Here is a 25,817-nt window from a genome sequence, read left to right on the forward strand (position 1 = left end):
GCCCATACCTTTTGCTGGGCTGTAAACTGGGGAATCTCGTCGCGTTCGATCCTCTTGTCTTGAGACTGCCGTACATGTTCCTGGACCGTTTGAGGGCGGAGCATGTCCAAAACAGTCCATGGCTGCCGACCCAAAAGAAGTTCAGCTGGAGTTTTCCCAGTGGTTGCATGTGGTGTGGTTCTGTAAGCAGAAAGGAAGGAGTCCAGCTGCTGGGGTGACAGGGACTGTTGTTTACTTGCAGCCACAGTAGCTTTGAAATAGCGTTTGAAGGTCTGTACAAACCTTTCTGCTTGACCATTTGTAGTCGGGTGGAAAGGTGCGGTCAACTTGTGTTTGATGTTGTGGGCAGTCAGGAAACTCTGAAACTCCTGGCTTGTGAATTGTGCACCGTTGTCTGTGACAATTTCTCTGGGGTATCCAAACATAGCAGCGAGATGTAACAGTATGGAAATCGTCGCCTTAGTCGTCAGCTGGGTAACAGGAATGACCTCAGGCCACTTTGAATGGGCATCAATAATGATCAAAAAGGTGTGTCCTCTGATCGGGCCTGCAAAGTCCAAGTGTAGGCGAAACCAGGGAACCGTGGGCCAAGTCCAGGGCTGGACGCACCCTCGAGGAGGGTCTCTTGCAGTTTGTGCACATCCAGCACATGCATTCACATATGTCATGATATCTGAGTTTAGGTTCGGCCACCACACATAGCCTCTGGCCTTTTGTTTCATACGTGTGCCCCCGGGATGACTAGTATGTAGCAAGTCCATAATGTGTCTCTGGAGGGTCTGTGGAACGATCACTCGGTCTCCCCATAAAACACAGTTTCCAGCCACAGTTAATTCCAGACGCCTACGGAAGTAAGGTTCATAATCCTGTGTGACAGTTGCAGGCCAACCGTACCGTACCCAGGAGAGTATTGTCTTAAGGAAGGTATCCTTGGCTGTATGGGCTGCTACCTCCTCAGAAGACAGAAAGGACAGGCTGGTGTAACGACAACTCTTGTCTGGTGGAGAAGAGTCTGTTAATGTCCTTGTCACACGGGACATGGCGTCCGCATTAGCTTTGGCATCATGGCTGCGATACTGGATTTTGTAGCTATATGCTCCCAAGAATAGGGCATAGCATTGAAGATGGGCCGCAGTTGTCTGGGAGATGCCTTTGTCAGGGCTAAAGATCTGAAGGAGTGGTTTATGATCAGTCAGTGTGGTGAATTCCCTACCATACAGGTAAAGATGAAACTTCTTAATTGCTCATATGAGCGCTAGAGCCTCTTTGTCAATGTGAGAGTAATTGCTTTCTGCTTTTGTCAAGGACCTGGAGGCGAATGCCATTGGTTTCTCTGACCCATCTAGTAAAACGTGAGATAGCACAGCCCCTACACCATAGGGTGAGGCATCACAAACCAAGGTGAGAGGCCTTTGAAGGTCATAGTGCACGAGCATGCGTGACGCCAACAGCTTTTGCTTAGAAACTTCAAAAGCACGTTGGCATGCAGCCGATCAGTTCCATATGGAGTGTTTTTCCAAAAGCTTGTTCAACGGAAACAAAGTGTGTGCTAGATCTGGCAGGAATTTGTGGTAATAGTTCATCAAGCCCAGGTATGATCGCAGCTGTTGGACGTTGGTTGGGGCTGGAGCTTTTACTAAAGCATCAACTTTGGCTTCCGTGGTGTGTATACCCTCTGCATCCACAAGGTGGCCACAAAACTCCAATTTAGGTACAATGAATTGGCATTTCGCCAAGTTCAATTTTAAACCCTGCTCTTGGAGTCTCGCCAACACAAGCTCCACGTTCCGCTTGTGTTCCTGGTCCGTCAGGCCCGTGATGAGCATGTCATCTAACAGGCACTGTGTGAAAGGAATGTCCACCAAAATCTCATCCATTTTGCGTTGCCAAATGGCAGGGGTGGAGGCTACACCAAACACCATCCGATTGTATTCATACAGTCCCTTGTGAGTGTTGATGGTTAGAAACTTGCGGGACGAAGGGTGGACCTCAAACTGTAAATAAACTTGCCTGAGATCAAGTTTGGTGAACTTTTGACCTCCTGCAAGAGAGGCAAAAATGTCATCTACTCTGGGTAGGGCATACTGGTCTATCTCCAGTTGAGAATTTAGTGCCATGCGGAAATCGCCACAAATGCGCAAGTCCCCATTTGCTTTTTTTACTGGTACAACTGGTGATGCCAACTCGCTGTGCTCTACCTTTGAGATGACACTTTGTTCCTCCAGCCGGCTTAGTTCAGCTTCCACACCTGCTCGGAGTGCGAAAGGTACCGTCCGAGCTTTGAAGAACCTAGGCTGGGCATTGGGTTTCAGCCTGAGTCTCACACAGTCATGCTTTATTTTCCCCAAATGGTTATCAAAGACTTGTGGGAATCGCTGTTTCAGGGATTCCACCCATCCCTCTTTATCTCCTGATGGGATGGTTACGGTGTTGCAAGGGTTTATGGCGATGTCTGGCATGCCAAAGTGAGCAATCGAGTCTCTCCCAAAGAGAGGGGGTCCCCCATGTTCTAGGATATATAATGGCATTCTCTTCGTCTGACCCTTGTAGGATACCTGTACTTTCACGTACCCCAGTGGGTGGAGTATCTGCTTTGAGTATGTCTGCAGTTTGATTGGTGTTGGACGGACAGTTGTTCGGATCAGAAGTTTTCTCCATTGTTTCTGGGTGATAACTGAAACTGCTGCTCCTGTATCTACATCCATCTTGAATTTCTTTCCTTCCACGGTTACCGCTACAGTCATTGCTGAGGGTGCTGAATGCATATGATGTATGTCCAATCTGTGGAGCACTTCCTCATTCTCTGATTCAGATGACGATGTATATCTTCCCACCATATATGCCTTTGTCCTGGTGTTCAGAGGTTGTTTATTTCGCACCATCTTACTACGGCAGACTCGTTTCAGATGGCCTGCCTTACCACAATTATGACAGAGCTGATCCTTAAACCGGCAGACTTTGTGATCATGGTCTGTATTCCCACAACGGTAGCAAGCTGACTCCCGGCTTGGTGAGGGTCTATAGTTTGCTGCTGTTGGCTTGACTGCTGTTCTGAAAACTTCCTCTTTAACCTCTTCCCTTCTGCTCTGGGGGTTCAATGCCTCTGTATCTTTCACAGCCATTTCCATCACTGAAGCTATCTCAGTTACCTTTGTAAGGGTAAGATCTTTCTCTGTTAACAGTCTCTTTTGGCTAGACTCACTATTTAGTCCCATGACAAACTTATCCCTCAGTGCAGTCGGTAAGTACTCCCCAAAAGAACAGGTTGAGGCTAGTCTGTGAAGGGCGAGCACATAAGCCTTAATATCTTCACCCGGCTTCTGCTGCCGCTGATAGAACCGGAATCTTTCTGCAATCTCTAGTGGTTTAGGCTGGAAGTGATTCCCTAACAGTGTCAGGAGCTCTGCCAAAGTCTTAGTTGCTGGTTTTTCAGGGAAAAGGAGATCCCTAAGAGTGTCATATGTCCTAGCACCAACCACTGTCAGAAATACTGCTACTTGCCTGTCGCCTGGGATGGCATTTGCACAAAAATACTGTTCCAGTCTCTCAATCCAGAAACTCCAGGTTGTCTGTTCTCCATCAAATTCACTTAATGTCCCGATCAATGACATTTTCCTGCTGGACTCTGTGGGTGTTTGTATCCAGCTGACAATTCAGAGTTTTTTTTCTTCTTTTCTTTTCTCACACGGATAGTAACCTTGTAAATCCCATCCTCGTCGCCACTGTTATATTCTCCGTGTTGTGGGAGACACAGGACTCTGACCTGGAACAACGGTTGTTTATTCAGGACTCACTGTACACTCCAGCATGCATTACAGGACAGCTCAGTATATCAATGCATCTCTTACATGTCTCTAAGATGGCCACTTTGCCCCTTGACCCTTGTCATCACTCCTGGGTGGAGCCAGCCTTAAAGTAACAGTACATGTGAAACCCTTCAGGTATAACAAGGGGAGTCCCGGGCGCCTGAGACATTTCTGCATAATTGCTGGATCTAGATGAACCTCAGGTAAATATTAGGGAGGCTGCTGCACAAAGATTGCTTTTTTATCTTAATGCATAGAATGTATTAAGTTAAAAAACGTTCTGCCTTTAAAACCACTTTAAGATGAGTAAAGACAATTGGGCAAAAGGCTCTGGGGCAGATCTTCAGGGTCCATTCACATGGGCAGTTACAAATACTGCAATTTCCAGCAGCAAGAATCTGCGTTTTCCTGCAGCTGGAAGGGTTAGGTATGTGCGCATAGATGCGGCTGCTGAGCCCACACAATACAGTGAAAGTCTGTCAGCGGTTGTTGCTATTTGTGACTGTTCATGCAGCCAGTGATTGTTGTGATCCTGGCTGGACACATTTTGTGTGTAATCTCCTGTGTGAATAGCCCCCCTACGCCTTGGCCATACATGGATTGAAATTTGGGTGCATCAGCTGGGACCCGATGAATTTTGATCTATGTATGGGCAGGCTGATTGTACCTGAGTTGATCCATCGGCCGACTTGGGTCAAACCAGCCTGTTGGATTTTTGGCATGCGATTACTGCTGGTGGCTTTAGCCGCTAGCATTATTCATTTTGTTCTGCAGGCAGGGAACACTCTCCATGACCCCTGCCGGCAGACCACAATAGCGTTGCAGGAGGCATTCCCCCATCAACACAGTCAGAAGAAAAAAAATGCCTTAAAACAACATACGTTAACACACAAAATATCATCGATTAACTGAAAGGTGTGAAGGGGGCTTAAATTATATGTTCAGTTTACCCAGGTTAATGTTTAGATTTTCTTACAGAAGATAATTTTTAGCCAAGAATGGTCAATTTAGCCTTCATTTATCCATGATTGACATGCATATGGTCAGAATAGCCAGCGGCAGCACCTGAGAGCCGATAGAAAAATCGGCTAAGGGGAAGACACCGCTGGATTCCTGGACAGGTAAAGGTCGTAACATTAAAGGCAGCAGCTACAGTATTTGTAGCTGCTGACTTTTATTTTTTTCTGAAGGAGCCTGGAGCTCTGCTTTAAAGACTAGCCACTGAAAATCAAGCCTAAATCTGCTTAAGTGATATACTGTATTTTCTGGCGTATAAGACTACTTTTGAACCTCAAAAAAATCCCCCAAAAATGGGAGGTTGTCTTATACGCCGAGTATAATATCTCCAAGGTAACCTAAGTATAAGTATTACCGGTAGATCATGTAATAGGGGGGGTCGTCTTCTACACCCAGTCGTCTTATACGCCGGAAAATACGGTAGTCCAGACAAGATAAAATAAATTATCGTATTTTTGCCACAGCTTGAGGTCCTTTGTATTAGTGAACCTTGCAGGTCAGTCAGTATAAATAGTGTGGCAGTAACGCCGCAATGACAGTGAGAAGGAGTGTTATATGACTGAGGGAAGGGTTCAGTGATGCAGAAATCTCGGCTTTTCCCCTGTAGCACTCAGCTGTCGGCGGTTTTGCAGTAAATATTGATGTTTGAATTAGAATTTATAGATAATTTCAAATTAGTTGCACTCCAAAAACACTAGTGTAGATTTCCTCTCACTTCCTGTTACATCTTTGGGACCGGAAGTGAATAGAGATTTCCCTAGTGGGAATATACAGTGGGTACGGAAAGTATTCAGACCCCCTTAAATTTTTCACTCTTTGTTATATTGCAGCCATTTGCTAAAATCATTTAAGTTCATTCTTCTTCCTCATGAATGTACACATAGCAACACATACTGACAGAAAAACACAGAATTGTTGACATTGTTGCAGATTTATTAAAAAAGAAAAACTAAAATATCACATGGTCCTAAGTATTCAGACCCTTTGCTATGACACTCATATATTTAACTCAGGTGCTTTCCATTTCTTCTGATCATCCTTGAGATGGTTCTACGCCTTCATTTGAGTCCAGCTGTGTTTGATTATACTGATTGGACTTGATTAGGAAAGCCACACACCTGTCTATATAAGACCTTCCAGATCACAATGCATGTCAGAGCAAATGAGAATCATGAGGTCAAAGGAACTGCCTGAAGAGCTCAGAGACAGAATTGTGGCAAGGCACAGATCTGGCCAAGGTTACAAAAAGATTTCTGCTGCACTTAAGGTTCCTAAGAGCACAGTGGCCTCCATAATCCTCAAATGGAAGACGTTTGGGACGACCAGAACCCTTCCTAGAGCTGGCCGTCCGGCAAAACTGAGCTATCGGGGGAGAAGAGCCTTGGTGAGAGAGGTAAAGAAGAACCCAAAGATCACTGTGGCTGAGCTCCAGAGATGCAGTCAGGAGATGGGAGAAAGTTGTAGAAAGTCAACCATCACTGCAGCCCTCCACCAGTCAGGGCTTTATGGCAGAGTGGCCCGACGGAAGCCTCTCCTCAGTGTAAGACACATAAAAGCCCGCATGGAGTTTGCTAAAAAACACCTAAAGGACTCCAAGATGGTGAGAAATAAGATTCTCTGGTCTGATAAGACCAAAATAGAACTTTTTGGCCTTAATTCTAAGCGGTATGTGTGGAGAAAACCAGGCACTGCTCATCACCTGTCCAATACAGTCCCAACAGTGAAGCATGGTGGTGGCAGCATCATGCTGTGGGGGTGTTTTTCATCTGCAGGGACAGGACGACTGGTTGCAATTGAGGGAAAGATGAATGCGGCCAAGTACAGGGATATCCTGGACAAAAACCTTCTCCAGAGTGCTCTGGACCTCAGACTGGGCCGAAGGTTTACCTTCCAACAAGACAATGACCCTAAGCACACAGCTAAAATAACAAAGGAGTGGCTTCACAACAACTCCGTGACTGTTCTTGAATGGCCCAGCCAGAGCCCTGACTTAAACCCAATTGAGCATCTCTGGAGAGACCTAAAAATGGCTGTCCACCAACGTTTACCATCCAACCTGACAGAACTGGAGAGGATCTGCAAGGAGGAATGGCAGAGGATCCCCAAATCCAGGTGTGAAAGACTTGTTGCATCTTTCCCAAAAAGACTCCTGGCTGTATTAGATCAAAAGGGGGCTTCTACTAAATACTGAGCAAAGGGTCTGAATACTTAGGACCATGTGATATTTCAGTTTTTCTTTTTTAATAAATCTGCAACAATGTCAACAATTCTGTGTTTTTCTGTCAGTATGGGGTGCTATGTGTACATTCATGAGAAAGAAGAATGAACTTAAATGATTTTAGCAAATGGCTGCAATATAACAAAGAGTGAAAAATTTAAGGGGGTCTGAATACTTTCCGTACCCACTGTAGCTCTCCATACACTATTAGATTTTAAAATAAGCATCCGTATAAAAATTCTCAGTCCTTTTAATGACTTGAGGAATTTTGTTCAAAAAGTTCTTTAAATCTTGTTTCTGCTTTTACAATTTGATTTTGGAGTAAATGGACTTTCCTGAATGAAAACATTTCCATCCTGGTCCTTTGAACGTCTTGTCATTGTTGAAAATGGACATTGATTTGACCCCACTAATGATTAGAAAATTAAACTAGTGTATGACCAGCTTTAGACAACAAAAATAACCAGACTTTAAACTCACCCTAAACTAAAGAAGAGGTTTTAGCTATATGCACACTGTAATGTGTTTGCTTTTAGTCCTCCTGAATAATCAGAACGTTTTCCAGACTGTAGCATACAGTCAGCGCTCTTTTCTAGGTATAGATCTGATTTGTTGATACTTGGCAAGGAATGTTGGATGCTTGGATGGTATTTTTGCTTGGCATGATTTCTGAAGAGCTTACCCCATCATGCCGCAGAGCTTTGAAGATAATCTAACATCGCAATCTCTGTTTCATAGATGCCTTCACACGGTGCCATATGACTTGCCTCAGTACATAGAAGTGCGGACCCAAGCCATATTTAGTGTTAGCACTATACCCAGCATCCCAGCATCTCCTGGGAGCATGCCTGTGTGAAAGAATAACTGTAGAAATATAAAAACAGCTTAGTCAGCAATAGGGCAGCTGTGTGCTACCTTGTAGACAGCAAATACGGACTTTGTGACTCCAGTTACTGTACCTTCACACTGCAAAGCCTGAGCTCAGTATTTGCTGCTGCTCCCAAACCGGCACTAGCTGTACCTGCAAGCTGTAGCCAAATTAATTGAGTTGGCCATCAAGTTCTGCTAGGTGCAACTTTAAAGAAAGGCAGATATATGCTTGGATATGGAAAGCCCAGAAAAAATATGTAGTTGCATGAGGAATACATCATCCCATATACAATATGCAAATCTGGAATCTGGAACAGCCCTTTAGATTACTAAAGTTGGAGAGTGCAATATCTGGTGCAACTCTGCATAGAAACCAATCAGCTTCCAGATTTTCTTGTCAAAGCTTATATAGCTATGCTCTGTGACTTCTAAAAGGGGGGGGGGGGAGTGCTGTTTCTAGGCTCAGACACATCTAAAGGAGCACCAGGGATGTGCTGCCCCTAGACTATGTCATATCTAAAGGAGCCCTGGGGGTGCGCTGTTTCTAGGCTCAGACACATCCAAAGGAACCATTGGGATGTACTGTTTCTAGGCTGTGGCACATCTAAAGTTTCCCTGGGGATATAGCTAGGCTCTGTCACATTTAAATGAGCCCCAGAGATTTTTGGCTTCTAGGGTTTGTCTATAGCTAGGAGTGTGTTAAGCTAGGTGAGGACAGCGGCCATCTTTAACAGTCAGTAGCAATCCCAGAGTTAGTTGGCAGCCTCACACATGGCCACCATTACCTCAGAAAGAATATGGCAGCCATCTTTAACAGTCAGCAACATCAGTTTTCACCCAGGGCCACCATTACCTCAGGGAGAGGATGGCCACCACTGTCAGTTTTACTTCCGAAGCTACATTTAATTGGACAAGCTGATTGTTAGAAGCTGATTGGTTACCATGCACAGCCGCACCAGATTTTGAGTGCACCACTTTTAGTAAATCTCCTCCTTTCTGTTTTGCCCAGTACAATAGGAGTGCTTAGTAACTGAATTTAATTTCAATATCTGTCAGATTTAGCTGGGGTTCTGGATGGATAAATCAGTTGTAGATGTACCACTTACAGATCACAGATGGGCTGGTCTACTTATCCAGTAAGGGCCCTTTCCCTAGCTAAAAGAAAACCTGTGGTGGAAAAAAAACATCCCCCACCTAGGTGAGGTGATGAAAAGCTTTCTCAACCTTTTTATGCAAGAGGAGCCCTTGAAAAAAATGTTTAGGTCTCCTGGAACCCTTGCTCAAACTAGTTTATTGGGGGTCAGTAGGAAGAATGCAACTTAGAGTGGTAGTAAGTAAAAATAATGCCCTCCTTACAGTGGTGGTCAGAATGCCACCCTTAGAAACAGCCAAAAAGATGACTGATGACATTCCATGAGCTCTGCCAAGTGACTTTGGTCCAAGAATTATGCAGGCACTAATAAATGGAAAGTCAATTTACCACAGTTCAAGGAGCCCCTTGCCACTTCTGGAGGAACCCTGGTTAAGAATGGCTGTTCTAAGAAAATGCTGGAGAATGTCAAATAGCCTAAATATCTCAAGGAGATGCTACTGCACTGTGCTGGGTACTCAGCATTTCCCGGGGCCTTGTTGGAAGGATGATGATGCAGTACGGAAGCCAGGGGAAAGGTAAGTATAATAACTAACTTTTTCGTTTTTTTTGTATGTTTTTATTCAGTGGATTAAGATAGGGGAGGAGGCCCTTAATAAGCAATGAACTCAAGGAATACAGTAAAATACTTATTTGAGATAGTGTATGTACATTGACTTACCTACCAAAAAATATTGTGATTCTGCTGAGTCATTCTTATGATTTGGGCACCCTTGTCAGTAGAGGTAGTTCTGTGCTAAACCTGAAGAGTACACTCAGAGAATGGACAATGAAAACGAAGCACTGCATTTATGTCAACCCAGTCCTCCATTAGAATGACACCATTATATAAAGCAATGCAGAAAGCCCTGGTTTGCTTGAAGTGCTTACATTCACTGAACAAGTGTAATGGCTTGTAAACATTTACTGAAATATTGCAAAAAGACTAGCCTTGAAAAGTTATTTCCTGATATCACTGGGATTGAGCTAATAAAACTGCATATGTGCTGACTGCACCTTTCATTTGGTTAACCACCAACAATATTGCAGCCTTTAACAGTATAATTGCCCAATTAAATTGTGTAGGTTTCTAATAATGACCACTGCTTCTTAAAAAGTTAGTTTATGTATGCAAAACATTTCTAACAAAGTGTTGTACTAGTATTTTATTTCATGAGTTACTAGCAATATTTTCATTCTAGAAGTATCACCTTTCATTGTAGTCAGTTCATCCCATCAGAATTGCTGAGTGATACATTGATGCCTTTTCTGCCCTGAAGTAGTTTTAAAAGGCTTAGTGTGGGGGTAGTCCTAGATCCAGTTCTTTTAATCTACTTATGTAGCTTTAAAAAAATGTAAAAGCATTCCTGCCCTATTTCTGGTCGGGTCACTTGTCTCATATATGTGCATGGTGGCCAGGCTATGAAGCCCATGTTATTAAATAAGCTTCTGGTATTTGATATGTTCTTCATAGACAAACATGGGGCTGAAACATTTGGAAACCAGTAATGCGACCCTCCAAGCAAAAACATGTTATTGTGCGAAAAGTCGTAATCCACAACAACCAACCTGACATTTCTTTGCTATAGTCATACCAGTGAAAGATCATTTCTGATTAGTTGCGCTGTGTGGTATTTAATAGAAGAGGAACAGGTAGTAGATGGATACAGTTGTAGCTCTCATTTTTTATACTAGAAGCAACAATAGCATGTCTTTACGGGGGTCTCCTTTTGCTATCTTATACTTAAGTGGGGTACACACTAGTAGAAAATCTGCCGAAAATTCCCGTCCGAGGTGAAATTGTACGATTTTCGGCTAGTGTGTACACAACTTTCAGCAGCCGATGCCGACATTTTCAACGAAAAAAAACGGAGGGACAAACACCAAAATTTTTATTGTCCGTCCTCAGACGACCAATTTTCGTTTAATGTGTATGCAGTACGTCCGTGAAAAATCGGAACCCGAAAGACCACACATGATCTGAACTTGCTGACAACCCGGAAGTCTAGGAACAAATGTCCCAAAAAAAAAAAATCGGACAAGAAATTTCGCGAACACTTATGTCAACTAATGTCAACTAAAAACGGTTATGAACGCTGAGCAAGAGAGAGAAAAATCGGAGGATATTTCGTCCGATTTCCGTCAAGTGTGTACGGGCCTTTACAGTATGTGTGAACTTTAAATCACAATACCATCATCCCAGTAACACTAATGTAACAGAACAGATAAGTCAGCTCAAAACCTCCAACATATTCAAGTCTTTGAATAGGCATTTGAATTTGATAGGCATTTTAAAAGCAACATTTAAAATGCAAAAACATTCCAGCTTAATAAAAATGTAATTATTTTTTTATAGTGTTATATAAGGGGGGTGACTATGTTTATAAAGACAACAGTTATTTAAATATGTTTCTTCTCTTGGTCACAGGGCTCCACGTTGAGGAAGAGGAAGATGTATGAAGAGTTCCTGAGCAAGGTCTCCATCTTGGGTCAGTATTTCTTCCACAATGTTGCACAAAACACTTTGAGCCCTTGAAAGCTCAGTTACAATAAGACCACACAGCAGCCACATAAACTTGGATGAGGGTCCAGCATGTTAGTCCTTTTATTGGTACGTGTAAGCTCACATCTGTTCCTGGGGTTTTTCTTGGTAGCTATCTGATCTCATACACCAAACCTAAATGATTTTACACGTGTGAAGAGCTGGGTGCTGAATCCAAAGCTTTTCCAGTAGGAGGGGGCATAATCCAGCTCGCCTTGCTTAAATAACATGGATTATTACCGATATTTGGTGATCTGATAAAAAATAGCAGGTGTTTTTTACTGTGCTCTTTTAGTGTGTTTTTATTTTTATTTCACATTACTTTTAAAAATAATAGCAATGCATTTTTAATCCCTGCATTTATTTTTTTTTGTACATGTTACTCATTTTAAAAAAATGTTAAACTTCATGTGGTATTTTTTAAAGTGATATTAAAACTTCAATTTTTTATTCAAAGTAATAAACACTTTATACCTATCTGCTAAGTACCTGCTTTATACCTACCTGCTGATCCTCTTCTCCTGAGGTCCTGTCTCCTAGCAAGAAAACCACTTGCTATAGGAGTACTCGTGCACGCTTGCTCCAGAGCTGCTCTGTCTGCACCTATTGACACAGACAGCGCAGCTCAGCCCTGCCTCCTGGTCCTTCATCACAGGATTTGTTTGACAGCAGTGAAAGCCAATGGCTCCTGCTGCTATCAGTCTGCCCAGTGAGGAGGGAGAGAGCTGTGAGAGCCACTGCTAGATCCAGATGGGGCTCAGGTAAGTATAAGTGGGTGTTGCGAGGTGGGGGCACGATTCTGCAGCACAGAAATTTTTTTTTTTTTACCCTAATGCATAGGATAAAAAAAAAAAAACCTACGGCTTTAGAACCAATTTAGATTTGCTTTCTTCTATACATTTTTTTGCACGGTAAACTTAAAATGGATGTTCAGCCAAAACATTTTTTTTAAATTTAGGGGTGATTGAACACCATCAGGATTGTATTACTATTTGGGGCTCTGTTAAATGGAAATTGCCCTCTAGGAGTCTATTTATAATAGGCATTCATCCTATGCAGAAGCGTAACTAGAACCTTTAGGCCTCTTTCACACAGAGCGGACCGTATTGCGATCCGCTCCGGCATTTTTTTTTTTTTACAGACTCGGATGGCACGCGCCGCCGCGAGAGGGCGGAATCTGGTGACGTAGATCTACGTCGCTAGACCCATGGCTGCCGCGTTGCTGCAGTAGCAGCAATGTGAGCAGTCTTAAAGTGGTTAAAATTATGCTAACAAGAGTTTAATTTACATTGTCCCTCCTCTTTCTGTATGCGGATGATGGAAATTGTATTATTTTAATGAAAAAACATCTAAGTACCTTTTTCCTATGTGATATACAGCTGTCACATGACTTAGCTCTCTCCTAGCCTGTCTGCAAGGAAACATAAGTAGAAGGAACTTCTAGTCCTCTGCTGCTGGTCACATTGTAAAAAAAAAAAAAAAAAAGCCTTTGTAATACAGAAAATTATTAAATAATATCAATAAACTGGTTTAAATTGGCATACAAATATATATTTGAAATCAAACCTTTATTATTTTGAGGAAACAACAACCTGTGTCTTAGAATAAGTGAGATGAGTCCACCATTAATCTATATGTAATATTCCACCCCCATTGTGTTTAGTTGGTTAGTGGGCATGGAGGAGGAGGGAGGGAGTGGGCTGTCATTTACCATTGTGTATACACCCACATGCGTTACTCTGTAGTCACATGGGCTGCTCAGATGTAATAGGGAGAAAATGCTCAGCATAGAAACTCACTAAAAATTGAGCATGTGCAGAGTCGCCACAACAGCTGCAAAATCCTTACCTGAATTGGGGACATGAACAGATGGTGAAAAAGAGAGCAACAGGATCAGCCAGGTTTTTTGCAGAATACAGAAAACAAATCTCATTGTGAATGAGTAAGTATAAACAGCATGTAATACAGAATATATTGAAATGTTTTATGATATGGGTTTAGTTACACTTTAAGACAGGGGTCTCAACTGGCCACCCTCCAGCTGTTGGGGAACTACAACTCCTATCGTTGCTTCTGCCTATGGGAGTTATGCTTATAACTGTTAGCCTTGCAATGCCTTATGGGAATTGTAGTTCTGCAACAGTTGGAGGGCCACCAGTTTGAGACGCCTGCTTTAAGACATTGATCACAAAATAAACATTCCCCAGCAAACAATTCTTACCCCTGCATGTGCAGGTAACTTTTTTAATGCAGTTTAATGCTGCTGGCTTCTGCTCTTTCATTGTTACTTCCCTGAATTTCCTGTCCTAACAGAGGACAGAGCAAGTCTTGAGTCAATCTTTTAGCATGAAGAAGGGATGGGAGAGGAGGAGGGAGGAGTAGAGAAGAACCTTGCCATCCTAGACTATGGGCCTGTATGTTTCTATTGATGCACGCAGTGTAGGAAGACACAGCTCTAGTCTTTGCATGCGACAATGGCTCCATATAATGCTGCAAAAGAAAGGAGCCACACCAAAACAAGCATCCTGGGGCAGCGAGCAGGGCACCAGCCTAAACAGGAACATAGGAAAGAAAAAAAAGATATAGAAGCTGTATACACCAGCTGTTAAATAAAAGTGCTTAAAAAAGGTTTTAATATCACTTTTAGCTTTAGGGCTTATGCAGATATTTGCAGGCACAAATGTCCTCTAGCTTAAAATTCCCAATGATTTATCGTGTCTGGGAGCTGCAGGTGGTGCATAAAATAGTGATTACTGCACACCATCATACTCGTGTACACAGCAATTTGCATTAGCATTTACCCACACATGTGCCTGTGATGTATTTCCTGATCATGAAAGTTTTACTTTCAGGGGATACTTTATGTGCTTATTTGTGGATAAACGCCAATGCAAAAGAACATCAGCATTTACACCAGCACAAGCATACAGCCATTCACTTCTGTGGGCGGCTGGGTGTGGGAAGGCGCTGGCAATTTAACTTTAGAGGGCATTTGCACATGGAAAAGGCCATATACATGAGTCCTTAAGCCTACTTTTTGGATTTTTTGCCCATTTATTGTTTTTCTTTCTATAGTAATAGACCCAACATGAATGCACCATTATGGTCTGTAGAAAAACAGCTATGCTCTTCCCCTGCTAATCAATCTCTATTCGGCAAATGTCTGATTAGTGGGCCAACCCTGGCCATTGCGGCACATCTATAATTGCACAGCAGAAGGATTTGCAGTACTGATTACATTATTGGGTAAATGCCTTGAAAAAAAAAATTCAGAGCAAACAGCCATCACTGGTTTAACAAAACGCCAATGCATCTGTTCCATAAGAAGTCTTCTCCAAAGATTGTCAGATGATTACTTAAAGCCATATATTCTTGAACTCCTCAAAATGGTTTCAACAAGTAGTCATTACACCTTTCATGTTGTGACTAATGGTTAATAAATCATGATTATGTCCAACTACTGGAAGTATTTAGGGAGGAACTATACTTTTACTTGCCTAAACAGCTTTCTAAGAACCCAAAAACAATTGTCAATGCATATCAATACTGTGCTCCGGGCTCACGTATGAAAGTGTTCTATGCACTCAGTGCTCGTGTTTCAGTGCCGATGTCAGGAAGGGGGGGTGAAGAAGAAAAGGAGGACTGCAACACTATGGACAGGTGCTACAACCTGTATTGTATTCAGAGTAGTGTAACAAACACCTTCATGCAATTATGGTCATTCAGCTTAGTACATTGTTTAGGGAACCCTCAGCTAATGTTAGAAATGCATGTCATGTGTCCCATTTTCTTTTCTGGGTATAGTGGCACTTAAAGTCATTGAACTCTTTTTTATGAACTATTTCTGGAAAGTATATATGTAGAATTTTAAAAATGGTGGATCATCAGACTTAGGCAGCTGTTGCATTACAGCTCTCAGCATACTCAGGCCTCATTTTTCAAATTGTCTGAAATAGGAGCTGTATTGCCCCAGAGCAACCAACCAAATTCCTTGATTCTTAGTTCTGGTGAGGTTTGAGTACGAGGATTCACTATTGCAGAACCAAACAGTTCTTATTTCAACTCAAACCTAAAGATGAATTCTAGGTATGGCAATTTGTACACAGGCACTCTGGTCTAGCTTGGTATTGGTCCAGGTATGTATGTACTATGAAGATTACATAACGCAGTCAGGTGGCAGCATCCTGAGCGCTTAAAAAATATGGCCACAGGCTAAGTACTAAAGTGCCTCATCCCAAAATATTAGGAAAATGTTTAGATGATTCAGGCAAGGACTTTCACGGCACCACAGTAATTTTATAAAATAAACAATTTATTCATGAACATATTAAAAAACCATAAATAATGGTACATATACCCCCAAGGGGACAAAACGAGATGGGGTGAAAAGGGGAGGCCAAAACATCATCCAACTAGTAATGCAATATACACATAATAAACATTACTGTAGTAAATATAGAATCGTTGTCATACTACATCACAAGTAGTGGGTCTCATGAGGGGTGACAGGGAAGGATCTGCCGTCCGTCGGGATCCCATGATGTCGTATATAGAGGATAGAATTTACATGCTTGACATGTTTCGCTAAATTGCTAGCTTCATCGGGAGCTTATAGTGTAACTCTGTGTAATGTTATAATTCAGTAGAGCACCTGAATCTTCTAAACATTTTCCTATGTATGTACTATACCTTTGGAAGCTGCAAATCACTGTAGTGGGCACTGTTTCCTGGTGCTGTGCCAAGCGGCTGCCCTGCTTTATTTTTGACACAGGAGGTCGCTCACTTAGCACGGGCACCATCCAGGGAATGGTTTACATTTTCTCAGTAAATGTTAAATGCAAATTGGATGAGGTAGAGAGGTGGGGAAGTGACTTCACAATCTCCACGTTATACAATCAGATTATACTTGAGAAAATGGAAAGTGTTCTCTCAATGGCACCTATGCCGAAGGATCAAACTCCTTTATTCAGTAAGTATAAGTGCAGTAGCTCGGCACAGGACCTGGTAGCTATGCTTATTACAGTGATTTCCAGCTTTGGAGGGGATCCCACAGGTATGGCACATATTGTACATACTTACATTAATCCAAGCTAGACCAATGTAACTGTAAAAATTGCCATACCTATTCGAACAGTAGTACCTAGACACTGGAGATCCCTAACCCTCCTTCTATTAAAGAATGGACTTCTGAGGGCGTGGCCTGGAGAGCAATGGAGTAGGTCGCATTGCACGAGAGCTCCTCCGGCAATATCCTGACTTATAGATCCTGATTCATCGCTGAGTCCAGAACTCATCTCTTCCTGACCCCTACCTGTTCCCGGATCCCGCGGTGGTATGTCTCCCCCCCGGCAGAAGTCGGAGGCCGCTGCGAAGCTGGACAAATTCCGGCACAAGGACAAGGAGGCCCCGCTGGAAAGTGGCGCGGCCTCGTCCACCGCCCCGGCTGCATCCACGGCTGACCTGGCACAAGTGCTTGACGCCATATCTACCTGTCAGGCGACCCTGACGGCTCGCATCGAGGAAGTTAAAATTGATGTTTCCCTCCTCCGTCAGGATTTCCAGAAACTGCGAGACCGGGTGTCCGAAACCGAGCACCGCTTAGGCCGCGTGGAGGATGCGGTCCCCCCCCTGCAGGCCTCCTCTGACCAGGCAGAACGCCATATATCCCTGTTGCTCTCTAAGCAGGACGATCTTGAGAATCGGATGCGCCGAAACAACTTGCGCTTCGTGGGCCTGCCTGAGGGTGCTGAGGGGGCCTCCCCTGCCACGTTCCTTGAGGATCTCCTGGTGACCACCTATGGCCGGGACGCATTCTCTCAATCCTTCGTGGTTGAACGGGCTCATCGGGTGCCATCCAAGTCGCCACCTCCGGGAGCGCCCGCCAGGGTGTTCATAGCTAAATTCCTCAACTACCGGGACCGGGATGCCATCTTACGTTTGGCCCGGGATAAGGGCAACATTCCCCACCTCAACAGCCAGGTGCTCGCATTCCCGGATTTCTCTGCAGAGGTCCAGCGTCGCAGAGGCAAGTTTACAGATATCAAGCGGAGGCTACGCGCCCAAAACCTGAAATATGCTATGTTGTTCCCTGCCAGGCTCCGTGTGGTGGGCGAGGACCGGGTGCATTTTTTCGAGGATCCTGAGGAGGCTGTGGCATGGTTGGACAGACTGAGACCTGCCTAGTGCGTGAGTACACTTTTGTCCGCAGTCACCTTTCCTACTGTGCCCACCTTACTGCCCGTATTTGCCCTGTGAGTCACCTGTATTTTATACTGTCCCTCCGTCACTGTTGACCCTGATCCCCTGCTCCGTTCATCCCTATTCAAGATGTGAGGAACTGCTGCGGATTTGCCCTCTTTTTTGTGACAACCTGTCCCCCCCCCCCCCCCTTGTTCTTCCTTCTCCCCCTGTTCTGGACACCGTTTACTCACCATGTACACCGTGGAAATATTTTTACAGACTGCCGTGTGCTCTCCCTTTGTTTTGCTCCGCCGGCTCGGCCCCCCAGATGTCCTGTCTTGTGGGGGCTGTTTGCTGGCACTACTACAGGAACTCTTTTGTTCTTCAGAGGATGTTTGCCCCCTTGTTACGCTGTGCCCAGATTGCAAATTTGATTGTGTTTATTGCTATACTATGTCTGGTGTCCTGGCTGTTTGTGTGCGGGCCCCTCTCGGGTCTCCGCTGCAGCTGGTGCTCCCTCTGTTTCAATATGGGTACTGTTGGGTTTTCCTGTTCGGGGATGTATGCTCGCACAGGTTGGGGTTGGTGTAGAGCTGGGTGGGTTAGGGTTGTTTATTTACAGAATGTTTATTGTGTGCTGTTCCTTATGATATTGCGATGCTGCCATTTTTCTATGTTTTCTTGCCATATCTCAGTATGTACCTCTCTGCAGGCTCGGTCTCCACTGACACTTTATATCCTGGTGCCATTTTTTTACCTACCCCCATGGCCCCGTTGAAATTGCTAGTTTGGAATGTTCGTGGCATTAGGGACAAAATCAAACGTACGGCCCTCTTTACTTTTTTGAAGGCCCAAGCTGCAGATATTGCTGTTCTAACTGAAACCCATGCCACTGGCTCCTTGGTTCGCGCTCTACGGAAGCCCTGGATGGGGTGGACATATCATGCCCAATGTTCCCTCTAATTTTTTACTGAGCTGAGCAAATAAAAAAATTTCTGAGCGCAAACCTTTAGATTGAGCAATGGGGGGGGGGGGGGGGGACGTCAATGCAGAGTGACCAGCTTGCCCCAATCAACTGCAGAGTGCCACAGCAATGCCCCCAATAAACTGCAGAGTGCCACAGCAATGCCCCCAATAAACTGCAGAGTGCCACAGCAATGCCCCCAATAAATTGCAGAGTGTCACAGCAATGCCCCCAATACATTGCAGAGTGTCACAGCAATGCCCCCAATACATTGCAGAGTGCCACAGCAATGCCCCCAATACATTGCAGAGTGCCACAGCAATGCCCCCAATAAACTGCAGAGTGCCACAGCAATGCCCCCAATACATTGCAGAGTGCCACAGCAATGCCCCCAATACATTGCAGAGTGCCACAGCAATGCCCCCAATACATTGCAGAGTGCCACAGCAATGCCCCCAATACATTGCAGAGTGCCACAGCATTGCCCCCAATAAACTGCAGAGTGCCACAGCAATGCCCCCAATAAACTGCAGAGTGCCACAGCATTGCCCCCAATAAACTGCAGAGTGCCACAGCATTGCCCCCAATAAACTGCAGAGTGCCACAGCATTGCCCCCAATAAACTGCAGAGTGCCACAGCATTGCCCCCAATAAACTGCAGAGTGCCACAGCATTGCCCCCAATAAACTGCAGAGTGCCACAGCATTGCCCCCAATAAACTGCAGAGTGCCACAGCATTGCCCCCAATAAACTGCAGAGTGCCACAGCATTGCCCCCAATAAACTGCAGAGTGCCACAGCATTGCCCCCAATAAACTGCAGAGTGCCACAGCATTGCCCCCAATAAACTGCAGAGTGCCACAGCATTGCCCCCAATAAAATGCAGAGTGCCACAGCATTGCCCCCAATAAAATGCAGAGTGCCACAGCAATGCCCCCAATAAAATGCAGAGTGCCACAGCAATGCCCCCAATAAAATGCAGAGTGCCACAGCAATGCCCCCAATAAATTGCAGAGTGCCACAGCATTGCCCCCAATAAATTGCAGAGTGCCACAGCATTGCCCCCAATAAATTGCAGAGTGCCACAGCAATGCCCCCAATAAATTGCAGAGTGCCACAGCAATGCCCCCAATAAACTGCAGAGTGCCACAGCATTGCCCCCAATAAACTGCAGAGTGCCACAGCATTGCCCCCAATAAACTGCAGAGTGCCACAGCATTGCCCCCAATAAACTGCAGAGTGCCACAGCATTGCCCCCAATAAACTGCAGAGTGCCACAGCATTGCCCCCAATAAAATGCAGAGTGCCACAGCATTGCCCCCAATAAAATGCAGAGTGCCACAGCATTGCCCCCAATAAAATGCAGAGTGCCACAGCATTGCCCCCAATAAAATGCAGAGTGCCACAGCAATGCCCCCAATAAAATGCAGAGTGCCACAGCAATGCCCCCAATAAAATGCAGAGTGCCACAGCAATGCCCCCAATAAAATGCAGAGTGCCACAGCAATGCCCCCAATAAAATGCAGAGTGCCACAGCAATGCCCCCAATAAAATGCAGAGTGCCACAGCAATGCCCCCAATAAAATGCAGAGTGCCACAGCAATGCCCCCAATAAAATGCAGAGTGCCACAGCAATGCCCCCAATAAAATGCAGAGTGCCACAGCAATGCCCCCAATAAAATGCAGAGTGCCACAGCAATGCCCCCAATAAAATGCAGAGTGCCACAGCAATGCCCCCAATAAACTGCAGAGTGCCACAGCAATGCCCCCCCGCGACCCCGTGCACTTACCTCACGGACGGTCACGGCACTCTGTCTTCAGTCCCCGGCTTCCAGCTTCCCGCGTCTCCATCCTCCCGAGTCCCGGCGCCTCCTCCTCGGCCAATGGCATGAAGTTGGCCTTTCGGCCAATCAGGAAGCGGGAGGACCCGCTCCCTGATTGGCCAGGAGGAGGATCCGTATGACAATAGCGAATTTTCATTCGCTATTGTCACACGATGGGCGTGCTCTCGGGGTGCACGCTCTGCTCCCTGGCCGCTCCGTCTGCGGCTGCGCCGTCTAACTAGGTGCTTGCGCGGGACGTAATTTCCACTGCGCGACCGCGCACGCGCGCACCTTAAAGGGAACACTGATCATGCCACGTACAGTTCCTACTCCCGTGGAGTCTCAATATTAGTTGCTAAGTCCCTCCCCTTTGCTATTTGTTCGGTGGAGACCGACCCTCAGGGTCGCTATGTTCTTCTACATGCTACACTGGCGGGTTCTCCTATTCTGTTGCTGGCCTACTATGTGCCCCCCCCATTTTCTGGGGCTATCCTTGGGGCTGGTTTAGATTTTATTGCACGCCACCCTTCTGTGCCTGTTATATGGCTGGGTGATTTTAATATGACCATTGACCCCGAGCTGGATAGGGTGAGTTCATCTCTCCATGCCCGGCCTTCGAATGGTCTGACCCGTTTTGGTCGGGTAATGTCCCAGTTCTCGCTAATTGACACCTGGCGCCACCTGTATCCTACTAAGAGGGCTTACTCCTGCTTCTCGGCGGCTCATGCCACCATGTCTCGCATTGATTACATCTTTATTTCCCCACAGCTTGCTCCTCAGCTACAGGCAGCGGGCTTTTGCCCGCGTATCCTGTCTGACCACGCCCCTTACTGGGTGATCCTGGATGTTTTGTCCCGGCCACCGCGCAGTAACTGGCGGCTTAATCCGTTTTGGCTTGGCCTAATCCCAGACACTGAATCTCTAGACGCTGAATGGGACTCGTTCTTCGCGACTAATGACGGTACCTCGGATGTCCTGACGGTGTGGGATGCGTTCAAGTCCCATGTGAGACTGAAACTTTCCCATGCCATTTCCACTTTTAAACGTCACTCTAGAGCTTCATACGCCCAGGTGCTGGAGGACTTGGCCTCTATGGAGGATCAGTATGCTCTTGCACCGACTCCGGATGCGCTCGCGGGCCTTAAATTGCAGACGCGGGTGGCCGAACAGCTTAGTTACGAGAGGGCTAGGCATAAATTATTTTTCGCCAAGCAGCGGATATTCGAACAGGGAGAACGCCCGGGTAGGCTTTTGGCACACTTGGCGCACCTGGATGCCCGCCCTCCGGTGGTCATTTCCCTAGCGGGTCCGGATGGATCCCTAGTTTCTGACGCTGCCAAGGTTGCCAGCATGTTTGCGTCGTTTTTTCGTGACACCTATTCCTCTACGGTGGCGTACGGGGCCCCCGAGCTGGATGGGCTGCTGGCTGACCTGTCCCTCCCTCAGTTATCGGCGGTTCAGGTGGAGGCCCTTGAGGCCCCTATCTCCGCCGAGGAGGTGCAGGCGGCTATAGCTAGTTTCGCTCGTTGCAAAGCTCCAGGCGTGGACGGGCTCCCTGTGGAATTCTATGCGCAATTTTCGTCTACCCTTGTTCCTAGGTTGGTGACCCTCTATCGATCTATTTTTAAGGACGCTGCCCTTCCTGACTCTATGCGTGAGGCCCTCGTTGTTTTGATCCCGAAGCCTGGGAAGGACCCTCTCCAACCTGAGTCGTATAGGCCCATTTCCCTATTACAGACTGATGTGAAAATCCTTGCTAAAGTTTTGGCCATTCGTCTAAATAAGGTTATCCTGACGTTGATACACCCTGATCAGACGGGCTTTATGCCTACAAAAAACACTGCCTATAACACTAGACGTCTATTTATGAATTTACAGGCCTCGCATGCCCAGCTGGGGGCTCGGGTGGTGGTCTCACTTGACGCGGCCAAGGCCTTTGATTCTGTCGAATGGAATTATCTATGGCATTGTCTGCGTATCTTTGGCTTTGGCCCGCGATTCATCAGGTGGCTGACTATCCTCTACGATGCCCCTCGGGCACGGGTTCTGGCGAATGGCTGGACCTCGGACGTGTTTCCTCTCTCCAGAGGCACCCGTCAGGGGTGCCCTATCTCCCCTCTACTCTATGCCTTAGCGGTGGAACCATTGGCGGCGGCTCTTCGATCCCATCCGGGTATTGAGGGGCTTCGTGCTGGTCCACTGGTGGAGAAGGTTAGCCTGTATGCTGACGATATGCTTTTGTATTTATCGGATGCTGGTCCTTCCCTGGCTTCGGCTCTGCAGGTCATCGAGCACTTTGGTAGGTTCTCTGGTCTACGTATCAATTGGGACAAGTCCCAGATTCTCCCCATGGATGCCTCTCCCCCTACCTTTGCCCAGGCCTCATTGCCCCTTCGACGTGTCAGCGTGATTAAATACCTGGGTATACATATATCTCGGGATCTTTCGGACTACGTTTCCCTCAATATTGAACCGGTTATATCCCTGTTCAAGGCTAAACTCCAGGCGTGGGCTAAGCTCCCGCTGGGGGTGATGGGGCGGATAGGTCTCCTCAAGATGATTCTGCTTCCTAAAATTTTGTATGTTATGTGGCATTGCCCGGTCTATATACCACTCCGCTACTTTAAGGTCCTCGAAGCCCTCTGGAACTCGTTTATCTGGGGATCGGCGAGGCGCAAATTGTCGTCGCGTACGATCCGTCTCCCGATCTCGTTGGGCGGTCTCGCGGTCCCCGATCTTCCCCTGTACTATTTGGCGGCTCAGCTATCCCATTTCTACCACTTGGACAAACAGGACAATCTGAGGTGCCGTCTCTTGGTCTGTGCGGACTCTGGCTTCCCGGTTCCCCACCCATTCTGTGACCTCCTTCGGGGGGTGAAGGGATCCCACGGGTCCTCCCCGCGTGGGAGTCTCTTGCATAACTATAGACGTGTCTGGGACCTGGCGATGCAGAAGATGGGCTGCGAGGCCTTACACGCTGATACGCCGCTGTGGTTTAATAAACTTCTACCAGAACTTTTACAGATACCTGATCCCAGTGTCTGGATCTCTAGGGGTGTCTTCCTGCTCTCCCATGTATTGCACCGGGGAGTAGTGAAGTCATACAGCCAACTTAAGCAGGAGTTTGCCCTTCCATCTCATATGTACTTCCGATACATGCAGCTCGATCACGCGCTGCGGGCCCAGTTCCCGGTGGACTGTCCGATGGTGGAACCCTTGGACTTGACTAGGGTCCTCATGGGCGCGGACCACTGTAAGCCGATTGCCCTTCTGTACGAGATGTTGCTTACGCCCGCGGCCACCAAGATCGCGTATGCGTTGAAACCCAAATGGGAACCTTTGTTGGGAGAGATACTGGATGAGGATTGGGAGGATGTACTGCTGGGCGCTAAGTGTGCTTCCCCTAAAATGTCGGATCGCTTTACTCATGTATGTATCCTTCACCGTACATACCTTACCCCTGTACGTATGGCTAAATTTCGTCCCACCCAGGCGTCCCACTGCCCCAAGTGTCTGCTGTCGACTGGCACATTCGACCATCTGCTGTGGCAGTGTCCGCGGGTACGCGGGTTCTGGGCCCAAGTGGTCCAGTTCCTTCACGATCAGATGGGCGCGCCTGTGACACTCGACCCTAGATTGTGTTTACTGGGACTCCTTCCAGATGTTGAGATTAACAAGCACGTGGCCCAGTTCTTGCAGGAGACCCTGTTTCAGGCCCGTAAATTGCTGGCCAGAAATTGGATCCAACAGGCGGTGCCTACCTTGGCGGCGTGGATTAGCGAGATCAATAGCACTCTCCCCTATAAAAAACTTATTTATGTTAATAGAGGTTGCCCGGGGAAATACCATAAAGTGTGGGATAAATGGCTAAATTCTTCCACTACTTGTACATCGTAATTCCTGATGCATTGTGTTTCAATTTATCGCATATCTGTGTACGTTGTTCTACTAATTGCTATGTACTCTCGTGAGCTGGCATTGACTGTCAAGATTTATGGACTGGTTTGTTCTATATTGGCTATCTCGCAGCCTTTTCTTGTTGTATATCTCCTGTTATGTTTCAGTACGCAATAAAGTTGTTTTGATTTCAAAGAATGGACTTCTGAACTTACCCATTTACAACGCATAGAGAAAATGACATCTCACCTTCATGATAAATGCGATCAATACATCGCCACTTGGAGTATTTGGATTCATTATTTGAGCACTGACCACTTCAGAAATCATTTATAACACCAGTATTATTTCATCTGTGCCCTAGACATCACAGTTCCCCCTCTTTTTCCCTGCTCCTCTTTTACTTCAACCCTACCTATCTATTCCTTCTTCTACTACACTACAACTCTTCCTAATGGGATTTCCACTGTAACCATTTTCTTTGGTTGCAGTATGCCTGAACATATACCCCTACATATTTGCAATAAAAGGCTGTTGAAGTTCTGTTCTGATGATAATGTATTCTTTTGATTGACTTTTGACTGTGACCAACCTCACTGTCTATACTGTTTATATACTTTGCTTTGAATGGAAAGCGTTCAATAAACTGTTACTACTCAAAAAAAAAAAAAAAAAATTGGCGTACCTGGAATTCAACTTTAAACCACAACTTATTTGAACTGAAAGCACACCCACCACTTACACGCTTGAAATACATATAAACTGCCAAAATATTCGTAATTGTGTTCAGCCAGTCTTGTGATCCAGACAGAATAGCCAAGTCGATGACATCACTTTTCTCTGCTATTGAAAGGGGGTTTTTTTGTGCCTTTTAAGTCTGATCTTTTTTTTTTTAAACTACTGTACACAATGTCTGCATTTAATTTCTCCAAATCTTTATTCGCAAGTATTTTATTAGAAAGTCTTGCAGATTATACATCAGAACCACTGAGAAACTCCCATTTCCCTTACGCATTAATCTTGTATGTTTAGACATGGATACATCTGTGTATACTGTGAACTAACATGTTTTAAGGACAAGGCATTACTGTTTTTGACACACATTGTTATTCAGTCATTTTTATTTGTGTGTTTTTGAGTTTTTCTTGCTTGCCTATATGAGCGTTTTATATGTGTAATCAAGCTCCAGGCATTTTTGTTTTAGCTAATGGAAAGCAATAGGGGCCTGAAGTATGCATGAAAAAATACTTGGAAACACTTGATTTGAGCGTTTACTGGTGTTCCTATTGAAGTCTATGGGGCTAAAAATGCCAAAATCTGTCTCAAAAGAAGCACTTGTAGCTTTTGGAGCTTCGGGTGTCAAGCTACAGGG

At 45.5% G+C, this 25,817-nt stretch overlaps 1 protein-coding gene across 3 annotated transcripts in view; it reads left to right on the forward strand.

Annotated features, from left to right (window-relative positions):
* The window catches only part of PRKAR1B (protein kinase cAMP-dependent type I regulatory subunit beta), a 405,306-nt gene that overhangs the window by 305,346 nt on the left and 74,143 nt on the right, over positions 1–25,817 (forward strand). For all 3 annotated transcript variants that reach the window (XM_082260646.1, XM_082260647.1, XM_082260648.1), the window contains one exon: positions 11,469–11,529. In XM_082260646.1, coding sequence (XP_082116772.1) covers positions 11,469–11,529 — 61 coding nt within the window. The remainder of the gene's footprint in view (positions 1–11,468; positions 11,530–25,817) is intronic.

The sequence above is a fragment of the Pelophylax lessonae genome, assembly GCF_965119305.1.
Source record: "Pelophylax lessonae genome assembly, chromosome: 6".
Taxonomy (NCBI): domain Eukaryota; kingdom Metazoa; phylum Chordata; class Amphibia; order Anura; family Ranidae; genus Pelophylax; species Pelophylax lessonae.